We start from the raw sequence: 21,730 nt of genomic DNA, 5'->3' as shown, positions 1-21,730 counted from the left end.
TGTGTTAAGCCTGGTGGGCCATCGTGAGCTGAAGGAGCAATTAGGGAAGTAGTTTGATGAGATTATTGCCTGAAAAGGACACTGTGGCCCCATGAGGGACGCAGGTTGGGGAACCCACACCAGGCGGCATGGCACGTTCCAGGCAGGAGGCTATTACAGCTGGCCGTGTGAAAATCGGTGAGAAACTCAACCAGGACGATGGTGACGAGAAGCACCTTTAGAGAAGGAACCTTGCTATCTTCCAAGCCGAGCTGCAGGCCTGGAGGCAGGACAAGGTGGACACAAGACCAGGGCTCATGTCAGCCTTTGTGACGCTGCAGGTAGACACCCGGCCAGGAGAGGCTAGCTGTCGCTGCTGACAGATGGCACCACTGCTGCCTCCCTCCTCATCAGCACTGTCACCTTCGCAACTGCCACTCACTCCGTGCTTCCTTCCCACCAGGTGCCCTGCACAACACAGTGCATTTAGCTACCTCGATCATCTGTATTTCACAGGTGCAGAAGCCAGAGCTTGAAGAGGTGGCCCCAGATCCCTCAGCGGGCAAGGAGCTGAGCTCCAGAGCTCTGCTCCTAACCACTAAGATATGATGCCATTGAAAAGGAATTCTATGGTACAATCTCAGGGTAACTGCAATGGCTGGTGGGGTCTGGGGAGAAAGCAGCTAATCCCCATTGACAAATCGGTGAAAATTTCACCAAATTTTAAAGGATGTATTTTAAGGAAGGATTGAGAATTTTCAGGAAAGGAAATGTGCAAAAAAAAAAAAAAGAAAAAGAAAAAAATTCCAGGCTGGAACAACCTGCATGGAGTCAAAGAATTAGAAAGTCTGGCGTGCCCAGGACATGGTGGCTAACTCGGGGCGGTTGGCTTTGTGAGTGACTTACTGGAAGCAGAGGCTGAGCTCGGGGCTACCGATGGTTCCTACACAAGCCAGGGTCCACCGGAAGGAGTGAGCACGAGAATAGAGAGGAACTCTTAGAAAACTGCATTCCCAACTTTGGTTCTACCTCTCTGTCCACAGTCAGTGACGCCTGCTTCAGTTATCCCGCTGCCCCCGCCGCACACACACACCTGCCTCCTGCCTCAACCAGACGCTTACAGAGCCGCTCCCTCCCTGAGTGCCCTGTACGTGCTGTGCTGATGGTCACACCCTTGGCAAATCAGGCAATCTGAAATTATTATTGGGAGCAACATTCATCTAAAAACTATGCTCTATGAAGATGTACAGGCTGGCACCTCCTCTTTATTGAAGTGTCATTAATTAATTCACAATGTCGTGTTACTTTCCAGAGTACAGCACAGTGATTCAGTCATACATATCTATACGTGTCTTCTTTTTCATATTCTTTTCCATTATAGGTTGTTACAAGCTATTGAATATCATCCCCTGGGCTCGGCAGTAGGACCGTGTTGTTTCTCTATTCTGTACACTGTAGTTTGTGTCTGCTGATCCCAAACTCCTAATTTATCCCTCCCCCACTATCCCATTTGGTAACTGTAAGCTTGTTTTCTGTGTCTGAGTCTGTTTCTGTTTCATAAATTAGATCATTTATGTCATTTTTTTAAGATTCCACATATAGGTGATATCACGTGATACTTGTCTTTCTTCGTCTGACTCACTTCACTTAGAGTAACGATCTCCAGTTTCATCCACGTTGCTGCAAATGGCATTACTTCATGCTTTCTTATGGCGGAGTAGTATCCCATTGTGTAAGTACACCACGGCTTCTTTATCCAGCCATCTGTTGACGGACAGCTTCCTTGTCTTGGCCGTTGTAAATAGCTAACACTTCGTTTGGTGTGCAAAGAATCATTCTCATGTATTTGTTTTCTCCTCTGTCTCCTCCCAGTTCCTCCCCAGATCATGAACATCTCCTCAGACGTCACCGTGAATGAGGGGAGCAGTGTGACCCTGCTGTGTCTGGCCATCGGCAGACCAGAGCCAACCGTGACGTGGAGACACCTGTCAGTCGAGGGTAAGGCGCCCAGCTGTAAGAGGGTTTCAGAGTTCGTATATTGAAGACTCGCTTCTAGTGCACAGCAAAACTTCAGGAATCAGAAAGCAATGCAGAGTTTGTGACGTAGTCTGTAAAAGCAAGCAGAGCGCGTGCGTCAGTCACTGGGCGCTCCTTTCCAGAAGAAGGATTTATAGAGACATTTTACCGAATTATTCGCAGTCCTTTTCGTGACCTTAGATGGCTTTCGTTTTCCCAACTGTGAAGGGCAGAGATGCCGTAAGAACAACGTCCAGCAAAGATACTGATGTCTCAAGGTGGAGATGATGCGTGGGGTGGGTGGGTGGTTTGTCCCTTCCTGAAGGAGAGAGCGAGGGAGCTAGAAATGCTGGTGTTACTGTGCATCCAGGGGACAAAGGGTCTCCTCCTCCGTGCTTTCAGGACCCCTACCCCAAGTGGAAGAGGGATGATGGAAATGCTGGGCGCACCTGGGCGTGCCTGTGCTGGGCACTCGGTGGTTGGTTTGAAACAGTAGCTCTGATCACCCCCAGCTGATAGGGAGGGAGCCAGAGGACAGCGGGCCTCACCCTGTTGGAAGCAGAGCTCGCTCCACGCTGAACTTGAAGGGGTGGGCAGAGGCCACGAGGCATGTTTACAGCCCGATTAGAAACTGTGACTGATTCCAGAAATGATTCAAGAGGCAGGCACTTTCTCGGGCATTAGAAAATCTAAGCATGAAGCCCAGGGAAGAAGACGGCGTGTGGACTGTGCCTGTGTGTGAGGTAGGAGCCGTGCAGACCTAGAGGAGGACCTACGGGTAAGCCTCAGTGATGCTGAGGGCACGAAGGTGGCCAGGTCGCTAGAGGCTCTGAGTGTAAAAGAGAAAAGGGCAAGTCTGGGTTTGCATCATTTCTGTGTGGTTGCCATAACAAAGTGCTACACGTTTCCTGGCTTAAACAACAGAGACATATTTCCGCGTAGTTCTGGAGGCTGGAGGCCCACTATCAAGGCAGGAGGACGGGCGCCTTCTGAGGCCTGTGAGGGGCGTCTGCTCCACGCCCCTCCCCTAGCTTCCGGTGGTCGTCTGGTCTTCGGTATTTCCCCGCTTACAGGTGATCACCGGACCCCCGCCTTCATTGTCACATGCCCTTCTTCCTGTGTGCGTGTCTGTGTCAAAGTTCCCCCTGTTATAAGGGCATCAAACCTACGGGGTTAGGGCTCACAGTAACGGCCTCGCATTATCCTGATCGCCTCCTTAGAGACCCCATTTCCACATAAGGTCACATTCTGGCGCACTTTGGTTAGGACTTCAAGGTACCTATTTTTTTCTATTTTGTTTGGTTGGAGGGGATGAAATGCAGCTCATAACTGGCTTCATCAAAATTAAAAACACCATTAAGAGTGACTGCAAAGACAGGCCACAGACTGAGCGAACACAGACACATACAAAGATCTGACAAAGAATTCACATCTGCGCTGTATAACGAGTTCTTACACCATCACTCTCAAAACCCACCTTGAAATACAAGACATTTCAACAATTTACAAAAGAAGACGAATGGAATGAGCACATGAAAATATGGTCAACATATTTTTCACAGAAACGAAAATTAAACTGTGATGACAAACCACCAGACAGCTACTAGAATGGCAGAAATCGAGAAGGCGGACATCAAGTGGCGGTGAGGGTGTGGGGCAGCTGGAGCTCCTGTACGTCGGCTCTGGGGCTGTAAGATGCTGCAGGCGCCGTGGAGAGCAGCTTGGCGCTTTGCTGTAAAGTGAGACAGACACTTGGCAGGTCACCCAGCAGTGCCACTCCTAGGAGTTTACCAACGATAAGTGAAAACACACGTCCAAGCTTCACATTGCATAGAGGCGCTCACGGCAGCTTCACTGAGCGTGGCCTCTGACTAGAAACAGCCCCAAACCCTCAACAGGTGAGCAGTTAAACTGCGGTGTGTTTAAACACGGAAGGCTTCTCAGCAGTTACAAGGAGCAGACCGCGGGTGCACGTAGCAAAACCGATGGATCTCAAAACATCACGCTAAGGTACGCAAAAGAGGCAGAAAGTTACGTAGTGTGCGGTTCCAGACGTCTGGAGCTCTAGAACAGGCAAAGCGAGTCTACACGACTGAAGCCACGTCGGGGTTACCCAGGGTAGCGGCCTGGGGTGACTGACTACAAAGGGGCACAAGGGGCTTTTGGGGGTGCTAGAAATCTTGAGCACGGTGGTGGCTATTTGGTGCTTGAATTAGTGAAGAAGAACTGAACTGCACACTAAAAACAGGTGCATTTTGTTGTTTGTGAATTCAATTTCAATCAAGCTTGAAAATTAGGCCTATAGAGATGCAAGAAATAATGGCCTGAAAATGCCCCCCTAATTTAGGGCATCAGTGACGCGAGCAGCACTCACCACACGAGAGAGGCTGGATTTGTTACTGGGAGCATCATGCAAGCGTTCACTGTCTCGTGTCCTCCAGGGAAACTGAGAACGTGTATTTCAACCCCCGCCTCGCTATAGGAGAAGGAAACGATAATAAATCCACCAGACATCCTTTGCACGAAGACCTCGGATATTGAAACCTAAAATGTCAATATTATAAAGTAATATTAACAAGAATATTAAAACAGACATAAGGGACACCACAGAGCTCAACTTTAATATAAACACGGCGATAGTGTGTGTTCCCAGAGATAGAAGCTCTTGGAAATTTTGCTTAAAGTCAGGGAGAATTTTGATTTACATTATGCACAAAAATATGTCTAACCGTCAGACCAATTTCTACATGCTTGGTAAAGTCAGATGTTTATAAGTGCTCGGAGTCCCAGAATGCGTTTATTTGATCCTAAGCACATTGTTCTCTCAGCCTAGGAATCTTTTGAAAGGCACTTGGACTTGGTGTAAGTGTTTTAAAGCAATCCTTTACAGTGGCTCAGCGGTACAGGCTCCCTCAAAATAAGGAAGACTCATCCATATTCCTAGTGTTTTATATCACATAATAGTTGCAATTCAGCCTCAAAAACCCCCCCAAATCCAAAATTTACATTCTCTCTCCCTGTAAGTCTCCCACCCGGGCTCCATGGTCAAGATCCCCTTTGGTTTTTTCCAGCGCTCTGGCCTTCACTTGGGGCCTCTCATTTCCCCCGTTGTTTTCCCCCCACTTCGCTCAAGCTCCAAGACATTCAGACTCAAAGCGTTGTTTCCCAAGTTTGAAAAGCCCTGGAAGCTGGAGGGTTTGCAGGTTTCAATCCGTCCCTCCAGAGTGATCAGCAGTGTTTATTTTCAGAAGGGCTCTCCTCCTCACTTGGTCTTGAGGCGACTTTGGGAAGTTGTTTTGAAGGTTTAGAAGAGCAGCCAGCGTAACGTGAACACCAGGTAGCACTTTTAGGGCCATCGGCTGTATCAGGGGCAGCAAGCAAGAACAAGGAATAGAAGCCGGAACGGCACGTCCTTTGAAATCCCAAGACTGTGTCGGAGAGCACAGCTTACTGGACAGCTGCGTTCCCCAAATGCGGATGCGGTATTTGAAATCTGTGGCTGAATATTTGGGGATCTATATAATAGGAATCAAGAAATAAGGTTTCACTTAGAGAAATCATATTTTAATGAGCAGATTACTAAAGAGTAAGAATAGCAGTTATGGTTAAAATGACAGACCAAGCATGTTCCGCCAACCTCTAGAAGTTATAGAAAAGGGGTAAAGATAAATGAGCCCAAAAAATCCATTATCACACTGGAGAATAGTAATGGTTTGTGGATCGGAAACGATGAGGAGCCTCTGAAATATAAAAAGAACGTAGACATAATAGAAGAAGAGCGTGAGGCTCAGAAACCAGGAGCAGGACCTGTGCCTGAAGTGACCATTGGAAAAGGAAGGATTTTAGGTCATGGTGCTGGAAGATGTTGACAACTGATTGGGGCTGAGGGGAGGGAGTGCGGTGAAGCCTGGTGGCATTTGCCAGTTTCCATGGTGTCAATATTCAATATAAAATACAATATACAAGTAGTCTTTTTAGGTTTTCATTTCCTCTTTAAAGCAAATAAACGACCAAACCAAAAACAAACCCTTCTTAGGAAAGCAGAGGGATCTTTTTTAATCGCCGTGATTACAGATGTAAAGGTCCGCAGTGCTTCTGACCTCCAGACAGATGTGCAGCTGGGGTCCTCCAGGCCTCCCACCTCCTTTGTGATATTGACAGACGCGCCAGGATCCCCAGAAACCGGGCATTCGTCCCCACAGGACATGCGCCTCGCTTCCGAGGAAAGCTGGAGGTCTTTACAGGACTATGATTATTAAGCATGGGAAACATCTCAAAGAAAAGTGCTGTGTACACACACGTTCGTTGTGCGTTTGACATGCAGACCACAGGGCATTTGACGAAGTATTTATTCTTTAGCCTTAGATATAAAATGTTATGCTAAATCTACTTTCAGTAGCAGATAATGGGTTTTGAAAAAAAAAATTATTCACATGGATTTGCTAGAGAAGATGGTGCTTGTTTAATAGACATCACACACACACAGAGTTCTGCCCTGAGCGACCTACAGCTTAGAAGCTAGGATTCTGACCTGACGGGTGGCAGGCCAGCGAGAAGCGGGCAGGTCCTGGAACAGGCAGGCGGGGCGGAGCAGCCAGGAGCCAGTGGGTGGAATGCACGGTGCCACCGGTGGTTCCACGAATGAATTTATTTTCCCTTCTTGAAGGACAGGAGAAGCAGCCCTGCACCAGCACCCCATGAATGTAAAAATATAAATAATGTAGCAACAATGCTGGAAGGAGGGAGTGGAAGCAGAGACCACTCACGCCGCTGCGTTGGAAGGAGGGTCCTCCCTCCTCTCAGGGCGCCCTGGGGACCCACCGCAGGGCCCATGCCATTGCCCACGCCGCGTTTGGAAAGACCAGATGTTTGGGGACGGTGATAAAGTCTTCTCTTCCGTTTCCTCTCCATAGAGGTTTCGGGATGACAGCAGTTCACGTGGGAGGGAGTGGCTGCTGCGATGGACTCTCAGCGATGCCTCCGGGAGCAGGGGAGCGAGTTATTTCAGAGAAGTGAATTTTCCAGGGAACCGAAGCTGACTCCACGCATTGGCCTGAGTTGGTTTTAATGGAAGCCGTTTAAAATGAATCACGTTTCTCCTCTGTTTCCTTGAACGCGATGGATGTCGCTGGGCTCATCTTTAAAATGCAGTATCAACATCGCGCACATCGACCGTACCTCAGCGTGTGGGGACTGGGGTGACAGGGGACGCGGCCCTAAAGTCCTGTCGAAACTCTTGCTTCTGTTTTTTGATGGTTGCTCTGTCTTCCCTTCCTTCTCTCAAATCACTCTTGTCAGGGCTTCCCAAAGCCCAGCCGTGCCCTGCAACCGCCGCATGGCTTCTGACGCCCTGGTCTCGTCTGTCCTGAGCGGGACTCCACGGACCGGGCTGGTGCGTCCTGAGCGCGAACGCGGTGGTGGGAGAGCGCCGCCTCCGCGGAAAGGCCGTGCGCTTTGCTCCACCGCAATGGGCGTGATGCGCGGCCCGCGTGCTGGGGGCGGGCTGGGTGTGGGAGGCCTCCTTCTAGACGCGGCAGGTGGCCAGGTGGGTGAATTCCACGGCAGGGAGGAGAGCTAGTTGCGGGAGATGGGCAGCCTCGGTTCTGAGCGGGCTGAGCAGGTCTCTGTGCCGCCCGCTCACCACGCCGGGTGCTGAGGCTGGGAGCTGTCCCGCCCCAGGACGGCGTCGCCTACAGCTGTAGACGTTCCTGAGAAGGCAGCCCTAAAGGAAACTGCCGAGTCCTGGACATTCCAAAGAAAAGAGGCGCTACCTCCCTCTCCTGGGCGGGTGTCAGTTCCTTGGGGCTGGCAGTGTTGGCTTAGACACAGAACTAGACCTCGGGTCCTCGTAGACCTGGAATTGAAATCTGGCCGGAACAGCTAACAACCTGAGTGCCTTTAGGAAAACCACTCCGTCTCCGGGATCCTCGGTCTCCTAGGCTGCAGAGCGGGGCTGTTTATGCCAGATTCCTCTGATTAGCATCAGGGCCAACAGAGGGGCGCGCACGGCTTGTCGTCCAGCTGGACTCACACGGAGGAGCTGTCCCGCAGCTCTTTCCAAACTGCGTTGTGCCGTGTTTCAACTTGAGTAAGTACTCGGCCTTGTCGCAGCCTTGAGCCAGCCTGAGATCTGCCTATGATAACGTCGTGATGCGTGCTTGCCGTGTGCCAAGCCCTGTTACACACCTTACGAGTCTAATCTGATGCCCCAGCAGCCCTGAGAGGAGAGCGCTGGCACTTATCTCTGTGCCTTTATTACCGTTTATCCCTATGCCCATCCTACACCTGTTCCTCCCTTGTCGTTGCCTCTTGGTCTTTACCGTCTTGGGTCATTCGTGAGTGATTCAGTCCTAAAAGTTCAGAATGACACAGCAGTTTAATTTGTAACAGATAAACTTGGAGACAGTCCAAACGGCCTTCCAGGGGGGCCTGGTTAAACAAACTGCGTCACATCCACACCTCAAAATGCGCTTCAGCCGTAAAGAGCGATGCAGCACTGGCACACTCAGCATCCCGGAGGGGCCTCAGAGGGCTGTGCGAGTGCACAGAGTCAGGCTGCAAAGGCGGCCTGCTGTACGATTCCGCTCGCAGGACATCCCCCAGAACGGAGCAGTCATAAAGCTGCAGTGGGGCCAGAGCCTGGGGCAGGGGAGAGGAGGGGCCGCACAAAGGAGTGCTTTGCAGTGAAGGAAGAGCTCCACATCTTGATCGTCGTAGTGGCTGGAGGCATCGATTTGCATGATGCAATGTTAGAACTGTACACAAAGGCATAAAATCAGGTACAGACGCTGGTGAGATCTAAGGAGGCCCCGTCACGTGGTGAATCACGTCGCGCCGTGTCAGTCACCCGGTTTTGAAAAGGTGCCTTAGTTATTTAAGATGCTGCCGCTGGTGGGTGGTGGGGCAGGGCCGGTAATGACCACGTGAGGCCCCCCTCTGCTATTTTTGCAGCTTCCTGTGAATCAATAATTATTTCCAAATAAAAGGTTAAAAATAGGAATAATAAGTAAAACGAACGTCAAGGTTCCCACTAATAACATGCTTACGTAACGATGCTTTGTTCATGAAATATTTTTACAGTGCATCGTTTCAAGTGCCTCTATGGCAACTCTCTAAAATAGGTCGGAGAGGAAATATTCTACCTATTTCTTGGGCAAAGAAACAGGCTCGGAAAGGCTCAGCGACTGTGAGCGCCCCCCGGGGAACTGCAGTGGCGGAGGTCTTGAGAGAGACCGCAGCCCTGGTTTTCAAGTCTGTCCAAAGGCGGCTCCCATGGCGCGAGGCTGGAACAGGAACTGCCTAACGTGATGTATTTGATCCAGTCCTGCTTGTTACCCCTGGCTCTGAGCCTCACGGTTGCTCCTGCGTCCCCGTCCCTACCCCCACGTTGACCTCCCTGCGTCTGGACAGTTTCTGGCCACCGCTCAGTCTTGGGCGACCAAGACCACAGCCTCCAAATGAGGGCCGCAGCCGTGCCGCTGTCGGCGGTGGCTCTGCTGCTTCTCGGCTTCAATGAAAAGCAACCTCAGCTCTCTCCTGCGCCTCCCCAGGGACAAGTTCCAGCCGCTGGGGGACCCAGTGCATCACTCACTGAGGCTACTCCTCGGTCTCTCTGCAAGGCAGTCAGGGTCCTCGTTTCTAGTCTGAAGTCGTGCTTAGAGCCTAATTAACCCCCCGAGTGTGCGAAGGAGGCGCCTGAGATGAGAAATCAAGGTTACCCAGATCTTGCTCAGTCGAACAGTTATGGGCAAACAAGCTGTTCCTCTCATATTTTTGCAAAGCAAATTTATGCTCACTAACTTTGGTTCTTGTTGTAAATGAGAAGTGTGTGAAGGGCTAGCAAGGCGCCTTCACCATATGGGTCCCCATATGTTTTCCTCCTGTGCTTGCGTACATTTTCGCTTTGGCACGCACATGTGCCTGTAGTTTTGCAACTTAACAATATTAAAACTAATCCCATTTATGCTCCTTTTGGGCAAGTTGATGGAGTCATAAATTCCTGAGAATCTCTTCTTTGGGAGGCGGGAGATCTTTCGTGTGAGTGGAGGGAGGGCAGAGTGAGCCCTCCTGGCGGACGGACGCAGGCAGCCAGCATCGCGGCGGGCCCCGGCCTTGGCTCCGAGGCGGGGATCGGAGCCTGGAGCGCTCGGAATGTAGGCTCGCCAGGCCTCGGTGGCGTCCCTGTCTCTTCCTCCCCGGGCGGGGAAAGCCCTCGCTGAGAAACGGATAACGATCCCCTAGGGGTCTCGTTCTAAGAGCCCAGGTGAAGTAACTTGCCTTAGCACAAGCATCATGGCGTCTGGAGATGTGGTTCTTGAGGTGTGACTAAATGCTGCTCACTTAACGCCGAGTCGATAAACCACATGTACCAGAAACGGGGCAGCTAGGAGTCAGGGCTGCACGGAAGTAACGCTTAGCTTGTTCACTGGGTTTTTTTTTTTTTTTTAGATTATAAAAATAAGAATGGATATTAACCTGTATCATGCCAACTAACTCAAAAGTAAAATTAGAATTGGAAAGGCAACCAGTGCTGCCTGCCGTCTGCCGCAAGGCTTCCTCTCTGCAGCTGCTCTTATCAAATGATGCCGCTGAAATCAGCTGGACACTGGTGAAATTGAGACCCGCTTCACAAGGACTGTAGACCTAATTGGCCTCAGCGGTGGGGCCATGGTGATTTTGCTGCTGAACAAAAATTGTAGGCTTCAACAGGGAATAAGCAGCCTGGCGCCACACACACGCACCCGGCCTCCTCTGGGGATACTGCACTTAAATTCAGCCACGGAGCTCCTTCATCTGGGCAGACGTGGAAGGGACCTCAGAGAGTTTGTTCCCTCCCTCCCTCCTGGGCGCGCAGCCTTGATGGCCGACTGGAGGGACCTCCAGGCCCAGCTGTGCACCTGCAGCTCCTGGTTATTTCCTTTTCCACAGTCATTCACGTCTCTCTCTAAAAACCTCTCCGTCTCTAGGACAAAAGTTCCTATAAACCACCTTTTCTTGCTCCAGCTGCTTTTCCTTGGGGTTTTAATCACTCACAGCCAGTGACCTGACTAAATTCACCACGATGTGTAAGGCAGGATGGAAGCGAGGTGAACAGAGCCCCGTGCCTGCTCTGAGCCCAGAGGGGAGTGGGGGAGGGACGCGTAATCGTGACGAGGCCACAGGGTGTGGTTGGGGCCACACCACCTCTGAGAAAGCCGCTTTCTACATTGGGCCCAACAGAGATGACGGGGCTGCCTGGGGTCCTGATAACTCAAGGCCGTCGTCTGCGTTGTGGGCTGGGGAGACCCTGGGGGTGGACTCAGGAGCGCTGGTGGGTGATGCTGAGGGGTTCAACCTCTAAGTCAGCTAGAATCGGGCAGAGACAGACACATGGACTCTGGCTGTGGGCTGTGCAGCCATTAGTGGGGGCCGGGGGCCATCACCACCCCAGTCCATCGAGTGCTCAGCAGTCCTCCAGGCGAGCCCAGGGGTCTGGCGCGGGCTTAGATGGCAGAGGCATTGAGGATACAAGAGTGGTGTCACCCAGCCCCTGCCTGCCCAGCTCTCTCCCGACTCCGGGAGTCGACACATGGTCAAAGTCACTGCCTCACGGGTTCACTGCCTCTTCCTGGAGATGCTGTGCTCCACCCCGGCCAGAGGAGAGCCCTCTCCCCTGCGCCACGTGAATCTTTGCGATGCTCTCTGGCACCTGGAGCAGGGCTTTGTGATCAGACAGGACCTGCTTGGTGAAGGCATGCTTCTCGGGCAATCCTGCGTCTCTCTTCTAGACCCACAGGAAAGCCAGAGGGAGAGCAGTAGGGATCCGCCTGGCCGGGCCTGCAGACCTGGGAGGCACTCTGGGCGGCGGAGGGGTTTGGTGGGTGGAGTGAAGGCTGTGTGTGGAGGCGCCCGTCTCTCTGTACTGGGAGGCTGCGGGAGCTCACAGGCTTATCTCCAGAGCACCCTTCCCCCTTGCCCCGCCGTCTCTCCTAGTCCATCCTTCTCTAAGACTGCACACTGAGCTGGGCACCAGGTGGTCTCCCTGCTCAGGCTTCTTTGTCCCACATCTTCACCCACTTGCGAGGGTCCTACCTGACGACGTCTCCAGATGATGCTGAGCTGGGGTCTGGAAGATGTTCCTCGATTCCTGACCCATCCTGTCCTCATGGAAAAGCTCTGACTTGTGCTGGAAAACTCATTAGCTCCGTAAAGGGGACGCGTGCCCAGAGGTGGGACGACTCAGCACACCCAGTCCCGTTTGGACCAGTCGTGCCTGTGACCTCAGCACCTCACGCTCCTGAGTTTGTCTGGGTGACACCACAATTCTGAGCTTCCTCCCTGCAGGCGCATCCTTCCTGTCTCTCTTCTCAGAGCACCTGCCATCCCCGGCTTCCACGGTGCTGGGTCTCAGCCCCTCAGGGAGGAGGTTGAGGTGTGGCTCTGGAAAAGGTGGCAGAGGGGGGAAGTTCTTTCCTCCTTCATTTATGGTAGCAACCATGCTTAATGAGCTGCCTCGTCCTGTGAGACTCAGAGGAGGGAGGGAGAGGGGGAGGAGGAAGGTGCTTGGAGGATTTAATTGGAGTGGGGCCCTCCAGCCTTAAAAATGGTCCAGCCTCTGAGAGGGAACCCCCACGGGACACTAGTGGGACCCAGGGGAACTGATCTCATTAAGCAAAACCAGTTGTCACTTTGAATCCGGGCTTCCCAGCTGGAGGCTGTGATGTTCGCACCCACACAAACAGGGCTGTGGTGAGGGAGGCGGGGAGGGGGTCTGGTGTCCCGTGGATCACCTGAAGCGTGGCCCAGGGGCCCCCACTCCCCTTCCTCCGCAGCCCGCGAAGCCTCATTAGTGAAAGGAGGCAGGCGCTGAAGCCTTTTCCACCTTTTCCTTTTGCTTTTCCTTTTTTTCCTTCTCCTAATTTTTTTGTACTGTCCAGTTTCCCCACTCCAGAGTCACTTATCGGTGGGAGTCACCCACCCTGGGGTGCTGGATATGGTGTTTTTAATGGTACTCTGCATGATCTTGTGTCCTGAGAGTCATGCTTCCTGCGGTAACTGATCTGATGAGAGGCGGTCCCCCGCTTCCGGCAGTTCCTTCCTTTCCCCACAAGCTTTGCTCGGCTCACCCGGGCTCCCCACACCATTGCCGTCTGGAAATGCTTTCATCTCAGGACTCTCTGGGGCCTCCTCCCACTCTGCTAGCCCGTGCCTGCACGACGGGAACCGGATGCAGTAATTACTGCTGCAGTGAAAGCGTCTGTCTCCCTCGTGGGCAGTAAGGATGCTACCAGCACTGCTGATGACGGAAGGAGCCTCATTTTCAGTGCCGTGCGGCTGCAGGGCTCTGGGACCTCACACAGAGCGATACCTGGAGCCGCATCCTCCTGGGCAGGGCGGTGCCCCAGAGCGCTCATTCTCGCCCCCCCCCCCCCCACCCTGGCACGCCTCTCCTGCTCCGACTCCCAGCTCGGCTCAGACTCCCCACAGCACTCTGGACAGGCGTGCGCAGCCCTTCCTGTCCCTGAGGGCGGGGAAGCAGGCGCAGAGGCAGGGGGCCTTGGCACTTTGGGTCGTAGTTTAAGAGTCTCCCGACACGTCCAGCCCCTCTGATCGCAGCTCAGGTGGAATGTTCCTAAAAGCCGCAGGCGCCACCTCCAGCTGGAACTGCGCTCCTGAGAGCCCAGGCCGTCCAGGTCCCGGCAGGTGTTCACAGCAAGGACCCCGTGTCATCCTCTGCGCTGACACGTGGGCTGGCGGCCCAGCCCCGTCTGCTGGCGTCCCTGCCCGAAATCGCTCAGCCTGCACCTCGCACCCCCCTGCCTCCACTCTTGAGACCTGCTGACCCTCTGAGCTTCGTCTCCCTGGACAACCCCCATGGCGATTTCTGTTCCTTGGCACCTGCCTGAGACTTCCCTTCTTTCTGGACTCTCTGGACTTACTGTTTGCATACTTTGACTACACGTTTCAGTCGTTTCAATCCTGCAGAACACTGCCATGACACCACCATCACTGTCACCACAATCCTGCAGAACACTGCCATGACACCACCATCACTGTCACCACAATCCTGCAGAACACTGCCATGACACCACCATCACTGTCACCACAATCCTGCAGAACACTGCCATGACACCACCATCACTGTCACCACAATCCTGCAGAACACTGCCATGACACCATCATCATTGTCACCACAGTCCTGCAGAACACTGCCATGACACCATCATCATTGTCACCACAGTCCTGCAGAACACTGCCATGACACCATCATCATTGTCACCACAATCCTGCAGAACACTGCCATGACACCATCATCATTGTCACCACAATCCTGCAGAACACTGCCGTGACACCATCATTGTCACCACAATCCTGCAGAACACTGCTGTGACACCGTCATTGTCACCACCGTTTTCATCATCATCATCCCTTAAATGTAGCGACTTGCTACTTTGATCTCATTTGGCATTCACAAAGAAAAATGCAATGCAATGCAATGCAATGCGATACAAAGGCAGGGACTAGCGCAGGCACTTTTCAGAGGGAGAAACAAGCCTGGGCTGGTTGACTTGATGGCAGCTGGAAATAGCATTCTTCCAGTTATTGACTTATTTATGGGCTCGTTCAGTTATTCAAGAAAGAGTCAGGAGTGCCTATTACCAGTCAGGTACTGTGCGTGATGCCAGGGTTAGAAAGGTAAACAACAGTGTGATTTTCCTCAAGGAGCTCACATTTAGCGAGAGACACCGGCGCAGCCGCATGTAATTATAGCACAGGGTGGTGCATGCGTGGTCATGGGGGGGGGTCATTTCACTCCAACTGGGAAATATGGGAGAATCGGGGTGGCTTCTCGGAAGAGGTGGCTACTCATACGACTCTTAAAAATCTGTTAAGAGTTAGTCTTGAGAAAGGGAACAACATGAGTGAGGTGGAGGAGAGGAGGGCTATCCCGGGCAGTGGAGACAGCGAGATAAAAGTCATGGAAATGAGAAACAACCTGGTGTAACTGGAAATGTATAAGCAGTTTAGTGTTGCTGGGGCGTAAACTGTGAAATTTGTGTCACCCCAATAAATTGCCAGACCACTTGGGGCTGGTTCAACCAAAACGCTGCATTACAAGGAGTCGGGTTTGGTCACAAGGAGAAAACAAAAGTATTTTAATGAAAGCTAAATCTTTACCAAAATCTTTCAAAGTGGCCCCAACATGCGGTACATAACAGACAGTAAGATAGCTGGGTGACGCTCTTTTAAGCAGTCTCTCCTCGATGTTCACCTCCATGAGAAGTCGAGGTGACCGCATCTCTAACCTCCCCTGCGCTCTCTGCCCGGTCTCTTTCGGCGGTGACCTGCTTGGTCTCCTGAGGTGAATCGCCTGAGCTGCTCGGCTTGCTCGTTCTGCAGCTCTGTTCATCATCCTGGTCAACACGAAGCCTCAGAACCAAGAGAACATCTGCATTTTGTTCATACCTGTATATGTTGTTGTCCCCACGACACTGATGTGAGCAGAGGTCAGGTGGGCCGGGGGACGCACACTGCAAGTGCAGAATGGACAGTGACTGGAAGGGAAGAACGCGGTCTTTTTCAGAAGATCACATTTTGGGTCTTCATCATTTACGTAAAATGAAATGCACCCATTTTTCAGTGTAGATTGGTGAGGGTTTTCTCCTCCCAGCTTTATTGGGCCATAATCAACAGAAAGCCCTGAATAATTTTAAGGGGTGCAGCATAACGACATACGTATACTGCAAAACAGTTGCCACAGTAAGCAGTTCACATCGATCCCCTCATGGAGTTACAGAATTTCTTTTTCTTCATAATGAGGACTTTTAGGATCAGCCACTGTCTTAGCAGCTTTCAGTATGCCACACACAGTGCCAACTACAGCCGCCGTGCTGTGCACCCCGTCCCCGGGACTGCGAGCTGGAAGTTTGCACCTTTTGACCCCCTTTGTCTAATATCCCATCTCCCCACCCTCACCTCTGCCTGGCAACCGTGAGTCTGATAGCTTCCTACGAGCTGGTTTGTTTGTTTGGAGTCCATATGTGAGTGAGATCGTACAGTACTTATCTTTCTCCATCTGACCTGTGACTTAGCATCGTGCCCTAAAGGTCCGCCCATCTGTGCCCGGGGATTTGGGACAAATGTGTACATTTCTGTAACCACCACCACCACCAAGACATAGCCCATTACCATCTGTTCGACAATCCCCTGTCTTCACGCCCAAGCCTTATCCTCACCCCAACTGGACACAAACATTGATCTTTTTGGCTGCTATATGTTAGATTTTTTTTTTCCCTAGTGTTTCATACATACATGTACACAGAGTGTATTTATACTCTAAGAAATATACAAAAGTTACGTAATCTGAGAATATGTACTCTTTTGTTTCTGACGTCCTTCCCTCGGCTGCTGAGCTGCACTCGTGTTTCTGCATGCACGTCTTTCCCTCCCATTGCCGAGGGGGTCCCAGCGCACGGACACACCAGTGTTTGTCTTCTCATTTGCCAGTTGACGCCCTATGGTTGCTTCTGCTTTTTGTCCACCACGAATAAAGCTGCTATGAATACATCTGTAGCAGGACCGCCCGTGGACACATACTTTCATTTCTCTTGGGTGAATACTCAGGGGTAGAATTGTGAGCCAGGCAGTTAGTTTATATTTAACTACGCAGGAAACTGCCAAGCTGCTTTCTGCAGCGATGGGCCCACTTTGCGTTCCTGTCAGCCCTGTATGCGCACCCTAGGCATTTTGCACGCTTGCCAAAAATGGTTTTCCCTTTTTCAAATATTATCCTTTCTATCAGATATGTAGGGGAGACACTTCCCAGTCTCAGGTTGTGCTTCTCTGATGATTAATGACATGTGCTTATTGGCCATTTGTGCATCTTCTTTTGTGAGGTGTTTGAAATCTGTGACTACTCTTAATTGCATTGTTTGTCTTCTAATTATTGTGTTGTAATAGTTATTAACATTTTCTAGATACAAGTCCTAAGTCATATATTTGCATTGAGGATACTTTCTCTCAGCCTGTGTCTTGCCTTCTCGTTTTTTGATGGTGCATCTCAAAGAGCCAAAGGTTTTAATTTTGATGAAGTCCAGTTTATTAATATTTTATTTTATAGTTCTGGATTTTTATGTTTTATTTTAAAAATGTCACCCAAGGTTACCAAGGTTGTTTCCTATGTTTTCTTCTAGAAGCTTTAAAACTTTAGCTTTTTTGTTTAGCTACACAATCCACATGAGTTAATCTATGTCCGTGGTGGGAGACTAGTCTTAAAAATGAGATTCATTGTTTTTCTATATGGCTATCCAGTTAATCCAGCACCATCTGTTGGAAGCATTATTCCTTCCAAATGAATTACTTTGGCTTCTTTGTCAAAAATCAATTGATTATTAGAATTGAGTTTCTTTCTGGACTCTCTTTTTTTCTCTTAATCTGTATGCCACTCTTTATGCCAACATCATACTGTTTTGATGACTATAGATTTACGGTAAGTCTTAAAATAAGATAGTAAAAGTCACCAACTTTGTTCTCTCTTAAAATAACATTCCAGGCCCTTGTATTTTATGTTGTTTTAGAATTAGATTGACAATATCTACCCCCAAATGTTGGAGGTAGATATTGCTGGGATTTATAAGGCCAGGGTTACACTGATACCAAAACCAGACAAATAATGTTATAGACCAATAGCATTTATGACAGGAGATGTAAAATTTTTAACAACATATTGGCAAATGCAATCTAGTAACACAAGAAAGGGATAGTATATTACGAACACATGAGGTTATTCCCAGGCATGCAAGGTTGGTTTAACATTAATAATGTTAAAAATTTAATCATGCTGCATGTAGATAATGCTGGGATTTTGACTGGAAATACATTGAAATTATACAACAATTTGAGAATGATGACATCTTTTTTTAACATCTTTTATTGAGTTATAGTCATTTTACAATAATGTTGTGTCAAATCCCAGTGTAGAGCACAATTTTTCAGTTATACATGAACATGCATATATTCATTGTCACATTTTTTTCACTGTGAGCCACCACAAGACCTTGTATACATTTCCCTGTGCTATACAGTATAATCTTGTTTATCTATTCTACATATGCCTGTCAGTATCTACAAATTTTGAAATCCCAGTTTGTCCCTTCCCACCCCCCACTCCCTTGGCAACCACAAGTTTGTATTCTATGTCTATGAGTCTGTTTCTGTTTTGTATTTATGTCCTTTTTTTTTTTTTTTTTTTTTTTTAGATTCCACATATGAGCAATCTCATATGGTATTTTTCTTTCTCTTTCTGGCTTACCTCACTTAGAATGACAATCTCCAGGAACATCCATGTTGCTGCAAACGGTGTTCCATTTTCAGTTTTTGTGGCTGAATAGTATTCTATTGTATAGATACACCACTTCTTCTTTATCCAGTCATCTGTTGATGGACATTTAGGCTGTTTCCATGTCTTGGCTATTGTAAACAACGCTGCTATGCACATTGGGGTGCAGGTGTCATCCTGAAGTAGGGTTCCTTCTGGATATGTGCCCAGGAGTGGGATTCCTGGGTCATATGGTAAGTCTATTCCTAGTCTTTTGAGGAATCTCCATACTGTTTTCCACAGTGACTGCACCAAACTGCATTCCCACCAGCAGTGTAGGAGGGTTCCCTTTTCTCCACAGCCTCTCAAGCATTTGTCGTTTGTGGACTTTTGAATGATGGCCATTCTGACTGGTGTGAGGTGACACCTCATTGTAGTTTTGATTTGCATTTCTCTGATAATTAGTGATATTCAGCATTTTTTCATGTGCCTATTGATCATTTGTATGTCTTCCTTGGAGAATTGCTTGTTTAGGTCTTCTGCCCATTTTTGGATTGAATTGTTTGTTTTTTTTCTTATTATGTCATATGAGCTGCTTATATATTCTGGAAATCAAGCCTTTGTCAGTTTCATCATTTGCAAAAATTTTCTCCCATTCTGTAGGTTGTCTTTTTGTTTTACTTATGGTTTCCTTTGCTGTGCAGAAGCTTGTAAGTTTAATAAGGTCCCATTTGTTTATCTTGCTTTTATTTCTATTGCTTGGGTAGACAGCCCTAGGAGAACATTTTTGAGATGTATATGAGATAATGTTTTGCCTATATTTTCTTCTAGGAGGTTTATTGTATCTTGTCTTATGTTAAGTCTTTGATCCATTTTGAATATATTTTTGTGTATGGTGTAAGGGAGTGTTCTAGCTTCACTGATTTACGTGCTGCTGTCCTGTTTTCCCAACACCATTTGCTGAAGAGACTGTCTTTATTCCATGGTATATTCTTGCCTCCTTTGTCGAAGATTAGTTGACCAAAAATTTGTAGGTTCATTTCTGGGCTCTCTATTCTGTTCCATTGGTCTATATGTCTGTTTTTGTACCAATGCTGTCTTGATGACTATAGGTCTATAGTATTGTCTGAAGTCTGGGAGAGTTATTCCTCCAGACTCTTTATTCTTCTTCAGTGAGAATGATGACATCTTAACAGTGCTGATTTTCCAACCCATAGAATGTATCCTTCCATTTATTCAGGTCTTGTTTCATTTTTCTCAGCAATGATTTTAGCTTTCAGTGTATAGTTCCAAAATATTTCATGTTTTTGATTGCTACTGTAAGGAGTATTTTAAAAATTTCAATTGCTCATTGAAAATATATAGAAATGCAGCTGACTTTTGTATGTTACCATGCATCCTGTGACATTTCTAAGTTTATTCATTGATTCTAGTAAATTTTTTTAGATTGCCTAAGATTTTTTACGTAAATGATTTTGTCTTTTGTGAATGATGGATTTACTTCTTCCTTACCAATCAACATGTTTCATTTCTTTTTCTTGCCTTATTGCTCTGGCTAGGTCCTTCACCAATATAATGTTAAACTCAAATGATGTTGGCTAGCTTCTTGGTTAGAAGAAAACTATAAAGGTTTTTTATGTTTACTCATTGACTAAAATGTTATCTAGGTTTTTCATGGATGGCCTTCATCAAATTGAGGATGTTCACTTCTGTTACTAGTTGGTAAAAGCTTTTTTGTTTTTGTCTGTTTCATTCTGTGTGAACTGATGTTGTATTTCCTCAAATGTTTTGTTTGGCATCTATTGAGATGATTATATGACGTATTATACTGAATTACTTATTACGTGAAACCAACCTTGCACTCCTGGGAATAACCTCTTGTATTCATAATATACTATCCTTTTTTGAATTCCTAGACTAAATTTGCCATTGTTTTGTTAAAATTTTTGTATCTACTTTCATAAGGGCTATTGGTCTATAATATTATTTGTCTGGTTTTGTATCAAGGTAATTCTGGCCTTATAAAAAAATTGTTGGGAAATATTTTTCCCTAATTTATTTTCAGAAACAGTTTGAGTATAATCATCACTATTGGCATTTCAAAGCAGTATTTAATAATAGTAATGATTAATGGGATCCACGTCCTTTTCATCTTTGCAGTAGAAATATTTCTAGTGCTTTTCTGTTACGTATGATGCCTGCTTCAAAGACCCTCTTATCACATTAAAGAATGCTCTCTGTTTCAATAAAAATACTTAGTTCCCACAAGAATAGGCCTTATCAAATTATCTTTTCTGACAAGTTATGGAAATAATTATACATGTTTTCCTTTGATTAACATGTATATAAATAATGATATTACATTTTATAATATTGAAACATTCCACTTAATATTTTATTTATTATTTTTGCATTAATTGTCAAAGTAGGAATGTCTGTAGTTTACCAAATGCTTAAGAAACTTGTAAATATTGTTTGTAGGATCATAGCCAAATTAATTGGTAAACTTTCCATGTTTTTTGTACTCTGGATTATTTACATAGAATAAACAATTTATATCCCTTAAGTGTTTGACAAAAATTGGCTATCAACTTATTCAGGTCGAGGCCTTGTTTGTGGGTAGTTTTTTGGCAATCTTTTGTAACATGTTGCTGATTCAGAATTTTTACCTCTTGAATTAATTTTGAAAATTGATGTGGTCAATTTTGATAAACGTTTTATGGCTGTCAGGTTTATAAATATATATGTTAATGTGTGAGCACCCAATTATAGGTATCATATAAACATATGTACAACACAAATATAATTGGATACATATACCCACACACAGCTAGTTATGTATAATCATATAATATAAAATGCTCCATGAATACCATATATTATACATATATATCCACACTGAGAGATAATTCTGTTATTCAGATTGTGTATGGCCATATTGAATTGTTGACCTCCCCAAATTTGTGTAACCACAAGTGGATGATACCAGATTTTAATAAAGTATTTTCATGCATTTCTGATATTTTTTGCTTTATGTATTTCATGCATGAAGTTTAAAAATAATTAAAACTTCACTATGCATCGTTCCCTTTATCAATATAAATGACCCATTTTTTAGAACTGAATGATTTAATCCTGCATTTAACATTATCTGACAATATTGTACTTCTTGCTTTGATTTTATTAACGTCAAAAGTACATTTGCTCATCTTTTTTAGAAAAACATACTTGTATTATTCTGATTTAGGTGTGTCTTTTGTAAACAGAGCAGAAATATATTGTTTCCTTTTTTTAATCCGCTCTGAGCCTCCCTTTCTTCTTCACAGGGAGTTTAACCCGCTTGCAGGTGTTATTAAAGCTGATGTGTTTGCTGCTTGTCATCTTTTTGTTTTCCGCTTTTGTTCTGTCTAGTAGTCTTCATGTTTTATACCTTGTGCT

The 21,730-nt window shown here is 47.5% G+C and overlaps 1 protein-coding gene across 2 annotated transcripts in view; it reads left to right on the top strand.

The window, feature by feature from the left end:
• The window catches only part of OPCML (opioid binding protein/cell adhesion molecule like), an 864,383-nt gene that overhangs the window by 765,115 nt on the left and 77,538 nt on the right, over positions 1 to 21,730 (top strand). For both annotated transcript variants that reach the window (XM_074356895.1, XM_074356894.1), the window contains exon 4: positions 1,852 to 1,977. In XM_074356895.1, coding sequence (XP_074212996.1) covers positions 1,852 to 1,977 — 126 coding nt within the window. The remainder of the gene's footprint in view (positions 1 to 1,851; positions 1,978 to 21,730) is intronic.

The sequence above is a fragment of the Camelus bactrianus genome, chromosome 33, assembly GCF_048773025.1.
Source record: "Camelus bactrianus isolate YW-2024 breed Bactrian camel chromosome 33, ASM4877302v1, whole genome shotgun sequence".
In the NCBI taxonomy this organism is placed as follows: domain Eukaryota; kingdom Metazoa; phylum Chordata; class Mammalia; order Artiodactyla; family Camelidae; genus Camelus; species Camelus bactrianus.
The sequence above is the reverse complement of the archived record's forward strand: the minus strand, read 5'-3'. Positions and strand labels throughout refer to the sequence as shown.